We start from the raw sequence: 12,601 nt of genomic DNA on the forward strand, positions 1-12,601 counted from the left end.
TTTTTTTTTAATTTTTCCTTTCAACTCTTTGCACAAATTGTAATTAAGTTTTTCAGATCAAACCGTATATACTTCTAAAGTTGTTTTTCGTTCGTTTCGTTCGTAAAAAATTTGCATAAAAAAAAAGTGATATTATTCCCCGTTCAAAGATATGCAATTGGCAAAGATAAACACACGTGTGATAAACAATTTAAAAAAAAAAAAAAAAACATGCTTGTTTTCGAGCTTTTTAATTTCAGTTTGAAAGAAGAAGAAGAAGAATCTTGTGTTCGCTGTGTATACTCGTGGCGAGTCGGAATCGTAACTATTGTGACAGTTGTGCACTCACTCGCGAGTTTAATCAGAGACCTTTGCATATTCGAGGAATGACGAATCTCAAGGGAAGAAGTCGTAAGGAGATCCGGTAAGTAGCCAAGAGGAAACCGAATCGCGATACCACCGTGGGACGCGACCAGGCTAGCATTTAGCTCGCGTTTACCTAGCGTATTCGCAGGTCAGTTAGGCTCCTGCTTTCGAGCCGCCAGCACCGATCGATTCTCCTCTAATCGTTTACAATCGTTATTACAACACCGTTACTCATCTTCGAAATTTATCTCGCAGCGAATATTTTCCGCGAACGAGAGTTCAAACGAGAGTTCAAAACTTCGTATCGTTTGAAATTACCTCAGTTTCTTTTCAATCGTCCGAGAATTTTTATCCCTCTTTTATGTCTCTTTTTCAATCCTCCAATCTTTCAAACCATTGTCACTGTCATCCAAGAACATTTGAAGATATTTTAAAACGCGTATCTACGCCCGTCTATTGCAGGCGTGTACTGATACCAAGTACTAACTGTACTGCGGACCAAGTGCTAACTGACGTCTGTCAAAAGAGTCAAGTGTCTTCTCGGATCTGACAATCTCGACCAACCAACAAGTAAGTGACACTTTGATTTTATTTAATAATCAATATCATTCGTTTAATCAATTGAATAATTAATTATATAGATACCAAGTAATCAAATTGATATTGTTTTAGAATATCGATCGTATTATTCGAATTCGTACGAATAAAAGTGCAATGATTTAACGCACGAATATAAAAAAAAAAAAAAAAAAGAATCTCTGCATATTGCATAAACATCTTTTTTGCATAATGGACCAAAAATGATTCGAGGCACGTTTTTTTTATAACAAGCACACTGCTACGAATACTAAATTTACGCGATTGTTATTCACGTTTACCTATTATCTCATTCACGTTTCATGTGTGCATATATGCCTCGATTCGCGCGCACAATTTTAAAAGAAGCGATTTCTCACCGTGTTTTCCCACTCCGTGGAAAATTATAAATATGTTGACTCGTAGAATAGATAAATTCCTTCACGTACAATATTACGCGCATAGGCAATTTCGAATATCCTCGTCGAATCCTATCATCGATACCTATTCGATCATTTCACGACCCTTATCCCGAATCCATAACGCAAAGAGATCGGAATTTGGGCCAATGGGCACATACGCGTTAATATATGACGTTCGCGTTATTTTTAGCGCGAACAATTTGAAAGATATACGTATATAAGCATTGGCGCGACTTACGATAAACAGATTGAATAAAGAGGAAAAAGAAAATGAAGGGGAAAAAGAGAGAAGAAAAAATAATCGAGGGAGAGGATGATTCGCTTGCGGTTGAGAATCGATAGGAGTAGGGGAACAGGGTGGTGGAGGAGAGAGAGACAAAAAAAGAGAAAGAGAGGGAGAAAGAGAGAATGAGTTTGGAAAAAGTGACACTGGCGTTTAATTTTAGGAAACTTTAAACTGAACCACGATCGATATATATATATATATATAATTTTAGAAAAAAAAAGAAACAGAAGACAGGCGAAGTTGAAAATTTCGATGGAAACGAGATGAGGAGGTGTTGAGGAGAGATTAGACAGAGAGGATTCAATGGTATTTCTCGAGGAATCGAGATCGCGAGCAACGATCAAATGGATGGAGAAAAAGATCGATCGGTTTGATAAAGAAAAATCGATCGGGGAAACGCGTCGTGATAAATAATCCAATATAGAAAGAAAATATGGAAAGAAAAAAAAAAAAAAAAAATATGGAGATGGACGGATCGTTCGTTCGTTCGTTTTTTTATCGATAAAACAAATGGCTCTGCACCCTGAAGAAATCGGCTTAAAAATATACGATGCCTACTAACCTCTTTCTTCAACCTCTTTTCGCCAATCGAGTCATTTTTAAAATAGCCTCCAATCGCATACGAGTCACTATAATTATATTCCGTTTATTTTCTTAATCTTTTCGATCTTCTTGCAAGATCATCGGGATCCATTTTCGTTATAAAAAGAAAAAAAATTTAACGGTTGTTAACAAGGTTAACGACTATATATCGTTCCCAAAGTGTTTTTCGTTTATTTTACGCTCCGTTTGAAAACCTGATCGATATTTTAATCGTGACATGTTTAGAGAATCGTCAAGCCTTTTGCAAGCCTTTCAATCTTCCGCGTTACGTATATACTCGAATAATTCGAATAATTCTTTTCTTTTCTTCTTTTTTTTTTTTTTTTCTTTTTTTTCCACAGTGACGCATGCATTCCCTATGCGTCCCTCACACACAGTTCAAAATTCGTCGAAAAAAAAAAATGATAATCGGGGATTACGTCATATCAATGATTCACGATCAATTTTGAAATTAGATAATTCGAACAGATCACTTGCGTGTTTGTTTACCAAATCGATTACTCGTTATACTCGTGCAATATTTGATGATATTCAACAGTCATATCGGTGTTCATCACGATAAAGATTTCTCTTCTCGCTTCGTCACACATTATTCGTCCATTCGCTTTCGTCATTTCGGTCGATAAAAGGTTGCATACTTTTCCATTGACAGCATTCATTGAGTAAGAAAATCATTGACACGAGGCGGTACGGTAGCTTTGACAGGTAAACACGTCACGCGTGTTCTCATAGCTGCATATGTATACATCTCGCGTGATGGTTTACGTTCGAATTATCGTTGTACGAATCCACGTACGAAAAGAATAGAGATCAGAATCGACTTACGACATCTCGCAATAGAGAAGAGAAATAATAGCCGAACGTGATACACGGGCGGAATTGGTCTTAATTTTCGAGCAGAATTCGCGTATTTCTCGGTCAAGATAGTTATCATTCTCAGTCCACTTCTAATGAAACCGAAAACGGGTCAAGATCGGCGATGGCCGACTCACGCTTGCACACCGCTTGAAATACAAATCAAAACGGTTGAATACAACTCTCCGCGGAGGTTGAAATTTCGAATGCGAAATGTGTTTCGTTTTGCAGTTCTAAGATTTCGAGAGAACGTTTATGACAGCCGTGATATATTTACGTACGTGGAAGGAAATAGTCGCTATACTTTAGGAAATGTGATGATTCACCGAGATTTAATAAACCTGCGACGTGACGTGTTCCAGTCTAGTAAATTCCATTAATATTATAATGCGTTGGATAACAAGCGTTTCATAAATGATATTTCGAAACGTATTTACATTATATTTCCCGAATAAACGTTCCATGCGTTTGTTCGATCTTGTCTTGATCGATCAAATAGTCGATCGTTGCAATTCGAAACGATCTCTCATCATTGGGTTACCATTGATTTCACGGTCAACGCGTGGTCTATTTCTATTCATTCTTTTCAACACTGATGAATCTCTATTTTAACGAGGAAGAAATCGTTTGAAATCGTTCCAAAAGAAAAAAAAAAAGAAAAAAAAGAAAAGAAAAAAGAACGCTCGCTATTGGGCACGGTTATTCGTCGATCATTGCCAATTAGATAGAATCTAATTCGTGATAGAATTAGATCGTAGAATCTATATCTATAGATTTGTTGCAGAAGATTCAGAATATCGAGAATAAAAATAGGGAAACGAGATCCGCAATTTTCCTATTTATATATTTCATCTGACAAAAAAATCGACGAGATCTTCGCTTCTTGTTTATTTTCTTACATCTATTATACCCTTGGATGAAAAATTATTTCTTACATCTTGGATGAAAAATCGAATTAAAAAGATTGGATAGGCCGACTTGTTGAATCTATGAGAAACGAATATGTGAATTAAAAAAAATAAAGAAAAAGAAAAATTATACACCAATTTGTTGTCGCAGGAAACGAACGTGTGAAAAATGCGATCCTGGGAGAACTTAGCATGCGGAATTTTCCTCGTGGTGGTGACGATCGTGAATGGTATGCCCGATTATTCGGGCCTGCCGACTGGCCCGTATTGCGCCAGAAGATATCCAGGATGTTGCCCGGATCGCCAGGACGATTGCAACGCACCGATTCTCGGCAGTCTTTGTTACTGCGATGAGTTTTGCGATCGATTCAGAGAGGAGGACTGTTGCCCCGATTACTGGAGCCATTGCAAGGGGATCGATACCAATGTCACGGAGCCACCTCCTGAACCGATAAAACGTTCGTTGATTAATAATAAGATTCGTTGATTCAACTCGGCCAAGCTTCGTTTCGTTACGATTTATCGTTTACAGGATGCTACCACCAGGGAAAATATTACAACGATGGCCAAGTATTCATGATAAATTGCAACGTGTGGTACGTATATCCTCGTATATATTAATTTCTTTCGAATCGAATATAAAATCGATGTAATTTAGAAAAAATTCTTCTTTCTTCTTTCAAGCAAATGCACGGCTGTGTCCAGACTCGCCGAGGTGCTTTGCGAACAAAATCGATGCCTGCAAGAGCAAAGCCTAATAGACGAAGTCAATTCAATGCCGTCTCTCGATTGGAGGGCGCGAAATTACTCGGAATTTTGGGGTAAGAAATTATCGGAGGGTGTGCAACTTCGCCTAGGGACCCTAAACCCGTCGAACTCGGTAAGCGGTATTAAACATATGTGATACGATTTTTTTACGACCAAGAAAGCTTTCCTTCCAACCGATCGATCGATTTCGTTCTGTAAACAAGGTTTACAGAATGAACTCGGTGCGACGGATTTATGATCCCGAATCCCTGCCCCGAGAATTCGATGCCAGGACTCGTTGGCGGCGACAGATTTCGGGCGTCGAGGATCAAGGTTGGTGCGGCGCATCGTGGGCGATTTCTACGGCACAGGTGGCCTCGGACAGATTTGCCGTGATGAGCAAGGGTACCGACAGCGTTCTTCTAAGCGCGCAACATTTGCTCTCGTGCAACAAAAAAGGCCAACGGGGTTGCGACGGCGGCTACTTGGACAGAGCTTGGCTGTTCTTGAGAAAATTCGGGTAACATTCTGCTACCAAATATATATATATATAAATATATATATATACTTATATAAGTTAGATATATATAAATAAATAAATATATATATATATATATATATATATATATACTTATATAAGTTAGATACATATAAATAAATATTAATATATATATATATAAAATCACATAATATATAATATCACATGACAATTTATAAAATTTCCCATTTATAAAATTTGAATGACAATAACGATTGATAATCTTCCTTGTCCCATTTTTTTTTCTTGTCACAGGTTGGTCGACGAACAGTGTTATCCGTGGAGAGGTGTGTACGAACAGTGCAGATTGCAAAAGAGAACGAACTTGGAAGCTGCAGGCTGTCGTCCTGCGGCGAATCCTCTTCGAAAGCAATTGTACAAGGTCGGGCCGGCTTATCGATTGGGCAACGAGACCGATATCATGATAGAAATTTTAACATCGGGCCCCGTGCAAGGTAAATATTTTGGTTTCTATCATTTTGTATGTATTTATTATTTATTCTTCAATTCTTCTGATATGAAATTCATGGTTACATTTCAGCCACCATGAAAGTTTATCAAGACTTTTTCTCTTATGAATCGGGAATATACAAGCACACGCCGATTGCCGAGCTTTATGAATCTGGTTATCATTCGGTTAGGATTATTGGATGGGGAGAAGATGTATCCACGGTTAATGGGTTGCCAATTAAATATTGGGTAAATATTGGGGATTAACGGATAAACGTATTTAACGAATAACGAAATGAACGCGTCTTTTCTTTCAGCTGGTCGTTAACTCTTGGGGCCACCAATGGGGCGAGAATGGCTTGTTCCGAATCCGAAGAGGTATAAACGAATGTGATATCGAGTCATTCGTTGTTGCGGTATGGGCAAAAACTGTCTAAGGAAAAGTACAAGAATTAGGATTATTTGAATAATTTGTTCTTCCATGTTTCTTACTTCCGAGAAGAATCATCGATACTTTACGAATGGTTGCATTTATCTATCGAATCATTATCGAATCTCGTTCATCGCGTTGCGTTTCATTGCTTTTCATTATGTTTTATTGTATCTCATTTATATTAATGTACTAAATCGATCGATTCGCTCATCCTTATCCTTCCATAATCACACGTCTATCATTCATAAAAAATTCCAATCAATATATTTTATTAAACATATCAATCAATGTTTGTACAGAGTCGAATGAAACGATTACCAAATATTTTCTTATCATATATATGTACATATATATATATATATATATATGTACATATATACGAATGTATGTATTAATTCATCTATTATTAGGGAATAAAATGCCAGAAATGCTCTGAATATATTAATATATATATATGTGTGTGTATATATATATATATATAAAATAGTTCTGATCGATATATCTGACCGATTCTTGTCGGAACGTATCACTGTCCGCATCTGTTACCACCTGTTACTCCTATTGTTGTGATTACTTTTCAAACTACTACGCTACGTCGACTACTTCTACAATGCGGCCTGTATATTTCCAATTTATCTTTTGGTGTGTTCATCGCGGAATAATCGATCGGAAATGGTACGTTATTGCCTCGGATTATGCAGGAATCTGTTATACCGAAAAAATGTTCTCCTGGCCCGAATGGTCCGCGACCGAACAAAAAGTTGGCGTATGCGAGTTGATACTGCGGCCAACCGAGAAGATGGTCTCCATTCTGAAGAAAATGCAAAAATAATTATTTTAATAATTTTCCATTTCTTCTCTGTCTCTCATCCTCATCACCTCATTCCCCTTTCTCCCATTTTGTCCTACATTTCATTTGTGCCCTAGTGTTTTTTCCCATTTATACATACATGACATTTTTTTTTATCTTACGTTCTTTCTTTTTTTTATCTCCTAGAGTTTTTATAGCATATTAGATATCTTAAAAGTAAATAACATCAGCAAAGTAATTATATATTCTTTTATAATAAAGTATAGCGTTTTTACCGATGTTAGAGAATTATACGCCATATCCAGATATTTGGAGATTTTGTCAGAGTCTAGGCCAACGACAGATCCATAAAACGATTCAAGCTCTTTTTTCGATATTATTCCGTTTACGGAATTATTAATGGCGAGAAAAAATATTCGTGGTAAAATTTTTAACCAAAATGGAATCTCGTTGTAAGTTGCTCCTCCGATTGGCGCGACGACACGCGCCCACCAACACAACCATTCTTCCGAGCTGATCTGTTTCTTCTCTTGAAAAATTAAGTCCGCTAATCCCTGTTCAATCTCCAATAATCTCAAATATTCGGGTCCGTTCCACGACCAATCCGCAAATCTTCTTAATCGCTTTCAAAAATGTTGAAATATTAGCATAAATATTAGCATAAACTTTCAATAATAACTGTGTAACATCGCCTATTCCCATATATATGTACCTCTGAAAGCATTCGAAAATCTTTTCGATTAATAAAACCATCTCTGTCATGATCCAAAAGATAAGTGAAAAAATGTGAAAACTTATCGCGTTGAATGGGCGCCAGATCCTTTAATTTTCCTCCCTTGTCAATTTCTTCTACAGCGATTAAATTTTCATCGCTGGCATATCGACTCACCCAAGTCGCTAATTTATCAAAAATATAAATAGAAAAAACAAAAAAAAAGAACAAAATAGGAACACAAAAAAGAAAAAAATATTTAATTAATATAAAGATACGATGATAATAAGCATGCATATATACAATGTGCATAAATACTTATAACAAACACGATTTTTGTGTTTTTTTTACACTTATTGTCTGTTTCTTATCCATTCGTAATTACATTATGTATCTTTTCCTTCCTAATGTATTTAACGTGTGTTTCGTAAATAAAAATCTTACTCCAAACATGTACACTCCAACTAGGATGTTCCAATTGTTTGTTGGAAACTGGAACACCAACGATTTCATCAACATTAGTCGAAACAGTCCGCCATTTCTTCAAAAAATCCTTAGTTCTATCTCGTGTACGATCACAAGCTTGTCGCCAGTTAGTGATAAATTTGCGCGGCACTTTCAACGTGTGACTCTCTTCCAGATCAAATTCTTGGCTACCAGCAGAACTTCTGCTTCGTTTGTCAATCGTTTCAGCTTCTGTCGTCGTTTCATTTTTTTCCCCGTTTTCTTGCATCGAAGGATAATAAATTGGATCCTTTATACTATCCGAACGACTCTCCATCGTGGACTACGTCTTCTTAACTACCACTTATTCGTGCTACCTGAAATAATCAATTTCTCGACGAGAGGTCACCAGGTCGCTCGATAATAGAACCACCTATGCTATTTAATATTTTCATAACTGATTTTTCATTTTTGTGATTTCATTGATCATTTTCTGTCATATTCTTTCAAACTTTTGATTCGTCGCAATAATCAAATTAATCAAATCAAATCTTTTTTGTATATTTAAATAATTAAATTCTAGTAAATCAACTAAATAATATATATATATATATATAAAAAATACTAATAAAAAAGTAAAATAAAGAATAAAAAAAAATATAGAAAAATATTTGCTACATATATACTTTTAAGAATTTAATTAATTTATTTGTTCTTGTTATTTTTGTGTTATAGACATTTAAATATTATCAAATTTACTTATTATGAAAATTATCTTAAATTTTGTGATATGAATTTGCATAGTTTGAATCAATATCTGTATTCATTATGAATTTTTTTGGCATTCTACAATTTAATAATTATTTCGATTTTTTTTTTTTTTTTTTTTTACCTTATCGATGGATAAAATACGTTAAAAATTTAATACATTTTTTTTTTCATAGATGTCTCTATCATTTTTAGTTGTAGTGTCAAGTATACTATCTTCAATGTTTCAGATACAATGGTTTAACATATCAATGTCAAGAAGGTTGGAGGCCTTTCCTTCTGTTCCAATTGACGAAGGTAAGTGTTTCATATTGAAAATCGTATTACATTTTATGAATCCAAACATATTTTTGAAGTACACATCAAAAAAATTCATTATCGAGAGTTGCTGTACAAAATATTCTTATGATTTCGTACATTATTTCTATGAGAACGTTATATTTATTATGTTATGTTTAAATTCGAAAGAAATTAACCTTATTTGTTTATTATTCTTATTTATTACATTATTTATTACATTGAAAACTAAAAGTTGTATTATACAAAATTTATAAAATTTTCTGTTGATTTTAATAATTATTAATCTTAGTTTCAAACTTTCTATTGTGTTATTTTCATTGATAAAGACGATATTAATGCCTGTGTTTTTCAGGGATTCGCAATGGGTGCATACAAATATATGCAAGAACTTTATCGCAAGAAGCAAAGCGATGTGCTCCGCTTCTTGCTTCGTGTCAGATGTTGGCAATATCGTCAATTGACTAAAATGCATCGTGCTCCTAGACCGTCTAGGCCTGATAAAGCACGCCGTTTAGGTTATAAAGCTAAGCAAGGTATGAATGTAGTTTTTCAATAAAATATATAAAATAATTGAAATATTCTTAAATCAAATTAATTGTTTTAATTCTATTTATTGTAACAAAATTTAATTTTTATTTTTTCTTTTTTATTATTTATAAAATTAAATATTTAAAAAATATGTATGATGAGATATACCATGCACCACTCTTACAGTTATATGGTGATATATGTGTATATACTGATTATCTTTTTTAATATAAATTAAACATAGTATATATTAAACATTTAATAGAATATAATAAATATGAAAAATTATATTCTTAATATGCAGGGTTTGTCATATTTAGAATTCGTGTAAGAAGAGGTGGGCGCAAACGTCCTGTTCCTAAAGGTGCAACTTATGGAAAACCAAAAAGTCATGGTGTTAATCAGTTGAAACCTACTAGAAAATTACAGTCTGTTGCCGAAGTAAGTTCATATTTACACAAATTGAAGTACAATCTTATATCATCTTACATCATGTAATATGCAATTTTTATCATTTTATTTGATAAATACTTATTTTCAGGAACGTGTTGGTCGTCGTTGTGGAGGTTTGCGAGTTTTGAATAGTTATTGGGTAGCTCAAGATTCTTCATATAAATATTATGAAGTTATTTTGGTTGATCCAGCACATAAGGTAATTTATAATAATTAGATATTTTATAAAAATAAAATATTTGTATGAAACATGATGATATTTTATTGCATACTGAAGTTTCATGATTTTTCATCTTCCTTGGATGTCTGAATAAATAATTGCAGTAAAAGTTTTACAGGACAATATTAAAGAATGAAATATTAATAGTTTTATTCTTATTTCAGGCAATTCGTAATGATCCAAAAGTTAATTGGATATGTAATGCAGTACATAAACATCGTGAACTTCGTGGAAAGACATCAGCTGGCAGAAGTTCACGCGGTTTAGGCAAAGGACATCGTTATTCGCAAACTATTGGTGGTTCTCGTCGTGCAGCATGGCTGAGAAGAAACTCTTTATCGCTTCGCAGAAAGCGATAAAGTTTTTAAATGTTTCTAATAATGATATGTACATGATACATCATTGCATTGATATGTTACAGATATTTGTATCAATATTATGGTATATCCTGTACAAAATAAACATTTATTTCCTAATTAGTTGTTTTAAAGTGTTATATTTCATTTTTATAAATTAAGTAAATACAAATACAATATAATATATATAATAAGATATAATAAGATTTTACAAGTTTAATTATATGATAAATGCATAATACATTTAATTTACAAAATTCTTACAATATTTTTTTCTGCATTTTTATCTTTCTATTTTATTTTTATTAATATTATAAAATATTAAAACTCATATTCCTGCAATAAACTTTTGTATTTATCTGTTATACATATTCTATATTATAATTAAAAAATATACTTTATTGTCCAGGACCAGATAATGATTTATCCATAAATTTTTTTTTTGCAAAACATAACCACCATTTGCTTGGTTTGCCATCTTCACCATATACTTTTTCTACAAGTCTAACACCAGTTTCTTGTCTTATTTGTTGCAAATATTGTCTCATAGTATCTATAAAAAAAAAAATATTTTTACACTTAATAATTTTCAATTTGATATAAAACTAATGCAAAATATACCTGCTTCTACAGGATTACTTGGTTTTGCATATACAGAGTTTAAAGGAAAACCAGGATCACCAGGAATATCAAATTTTGAAATAGCAAGAGAATACATTTCATTTGTAGCTTGAGCTTGAGTTGCACATTTCTGTAATCTTTTCAAGCATTCTGTTATATATAATGTAATATAAATTAAAACTCTATCAGCTTCGCTCTAAAATAACATAATATTTTATATTTTTTTTCAGAAACATAGAATTAAAATAGAAATGAACACACTGTTGTTGTTGTACCTTAATTTCATACGTTCTAAAGAACACATTTGCTTTAAAGAAATACAATGCTTCATCAATTATATCCAAATCCTTATTATTGAAGGGAGGTGCAGGACCTCTAAAATGTGTTCGAATTGGCAAAAGTGCCATATTACCAACATTTCCATTACTTTCAATAAAACTTGAATGATATGCCTAAAATAAAAAAAAAAGTAAGTAATCATTAGAGTACTATAATAAAAAATATTTCATTTTCATCTTTCTATTAATATATATAAATTAATTCAAAATGTTAAAAATAAGCATAAATACTTTATATAGATTGAAATCCAAGAAGGTTAGAAATAACATTATATGTCAAAATTCAATGAAATACGTATATAATATTTAATACGAATTTAAGAAATATTTACTTACAGGCATACTTATAAATGTAAAAAAATTTCTACTGTGCAATTATAAATTTTTATGAATCAATGTTAAACAAACGTATTCTTAGATATATATATGCAAATCGATACGTCACATATTCATTTCTGATTAAAGATATCAAAGTTAACAAAACATATAACTATTGATTTTAAGAATATAAGAAATTCTTAATCTTTTAATATATAAAATTTTAATATTTCATACAATTTAATTCATAAATATAAATATAATTATATATAATTTTAATAATATCTTCCATTTTAAAAATTGTAACTAGTATTATCATTTTTCGATTGGTAAATAATTATTCTTGTTTTTATTGTTTATTCATTTTATATAAAATTTATATTATTTTATGTACATTCAACAAATTTTATATTTTTTAATATATATAATTTCGCATTTTAATCTGATTATCATTATATTAATGATAAAAATAATTCTAGTAATATTTCAATAAAATGTATCTTGATTTTTTAGATTGGCTATTCTATTCACTTGATGCGAGAATTACTTCCGGTCATTTCCGTTAAATG

At 32.6% G+C, this 12,601-nt stretch overlaps 4 protein-coding genes across 4 annotated transcripts; 2 read left to right on the forward strand and 2 right to left on the reverse strand.

The window, feature by feature from the left end:
• The first annotated feature begins 499 nt into the window (after window positions 1–499).
• Window positions 500–6,200, forward strand: LOC122719771 (uncharacterized peptidase C1-like protein F26E4.3). The gene is made up of 8 exons (XM_043945913.1): window positions 500–915; window positions 4,147–4,453; window positions 4,528–4,591; window positions 4,680–4,875; window positions 4,967–5,262; window positions 5,536–5,735; window positions 5,822–5,979; window positions 6,048–6,200. Exons 2-8 carry the CDS (start codon window positions 4,165–4,167, stop codon window positions 6,165–6,167), a joined length of 1,323 nt encoding a protein of 440 aa, XP_043801848.1. The 5' UTR covers window positions 500–915; window positions 4,147–4,164; the 3' UTR covers window positions 6,168–6,200.
• A 142-nt stretch (window positions 6,201–6,342) lies between these two features.
• Window positions 6,343–8,672, reverse strand: LOC122719775. The gene is made up of 4 exons (XM_043945920.1): window positions 8,131–8,672; window positions 7,687–7,871; window positions 7,250–7,597; window positions 6,343–6,974 (listed from the first exon to the last, which is right to left on the reverse strand). Exons 1-4 carry the CDS (start codon window positions 8,465–8,467, stop codon window positions 6,741–6,743), a joined length of 1,104 nt encoding a protein of 367 aa, XP_043801855.1. The 5' UTR covers window positions 8,468–8,672; the 3' UTR covers window positions 6,343–6,740.
• A 504-nt stretch (window positions 8,673–9,176) lies between these two features.
• Window positions 9,177–10,875, forward strand: LOC122719788 (60S ribosomal protein L15). Its single transcript, XM_043945941.1, has 5 exons — window positions 9,177–9,195; window positions 9,551–9,731; window positions 10,031–10,167; window positions 10,268–10,378; window positions 10,564–10,875. The coding sequence occupies exons 2-5, from the start codon at window positions 9,560–9,562 to the stop codon at window positions 10,756–10,758; spliced, it is 615 nt and encodes a 204-aa protein (XP_043801876.1). The 5' UTR covers window positions 9,177–9,195; window positions 9,551–9,559; the 3' UTR covers window positions 10,759–10,875.
• A 213-nt stretch (window positions 10,876–11,088) lies between these two features.
• On the reverse strand, window positions 11,089–12,110 carry LOC122719792 (actin-related protein 2/3 complex subunit 3). The gene is made up of 4 exons (XM_043945946.1): window positions 12,051–12,110; window positions 11,652–11,828; window positions 11,377–11,572; window positions 11,089–11,308 (listed from the first exon to the last, which is right to left on the reverse strand). The coding sequence occupies exons 1-4, from the start codon at window positions 12,054–12,056 to the stop codon at window positions 11,154–11,156; spliced, it is 534 nt and encodes a 177-aa protein (XP_043801881.1). The 5' UTR covers window positions 12,057–12,110; the 3' UTR covers window positions 11,089–11,153.
• Window positions 12,111–12,601: the final 491 nt, after the last annotated feature.

The sequence above is a fragment of the Apis laboriosa genome, unplaced genomic scaffold (assembly GCF_014066325.1).
Source record: "Apis laboriosa isolate Shangri-la unplaced genomic scaffold, ASM1406632v1 scaffold9_cov152, whole genome shotgun sequence".
Classification (NCBI taxonomy): domain Eukaryota; kingdom Metazoa; phylum Arthropoda; class Insecta; order Hymenoptera; family Apidae; genus Apis; species Apis laboriosa.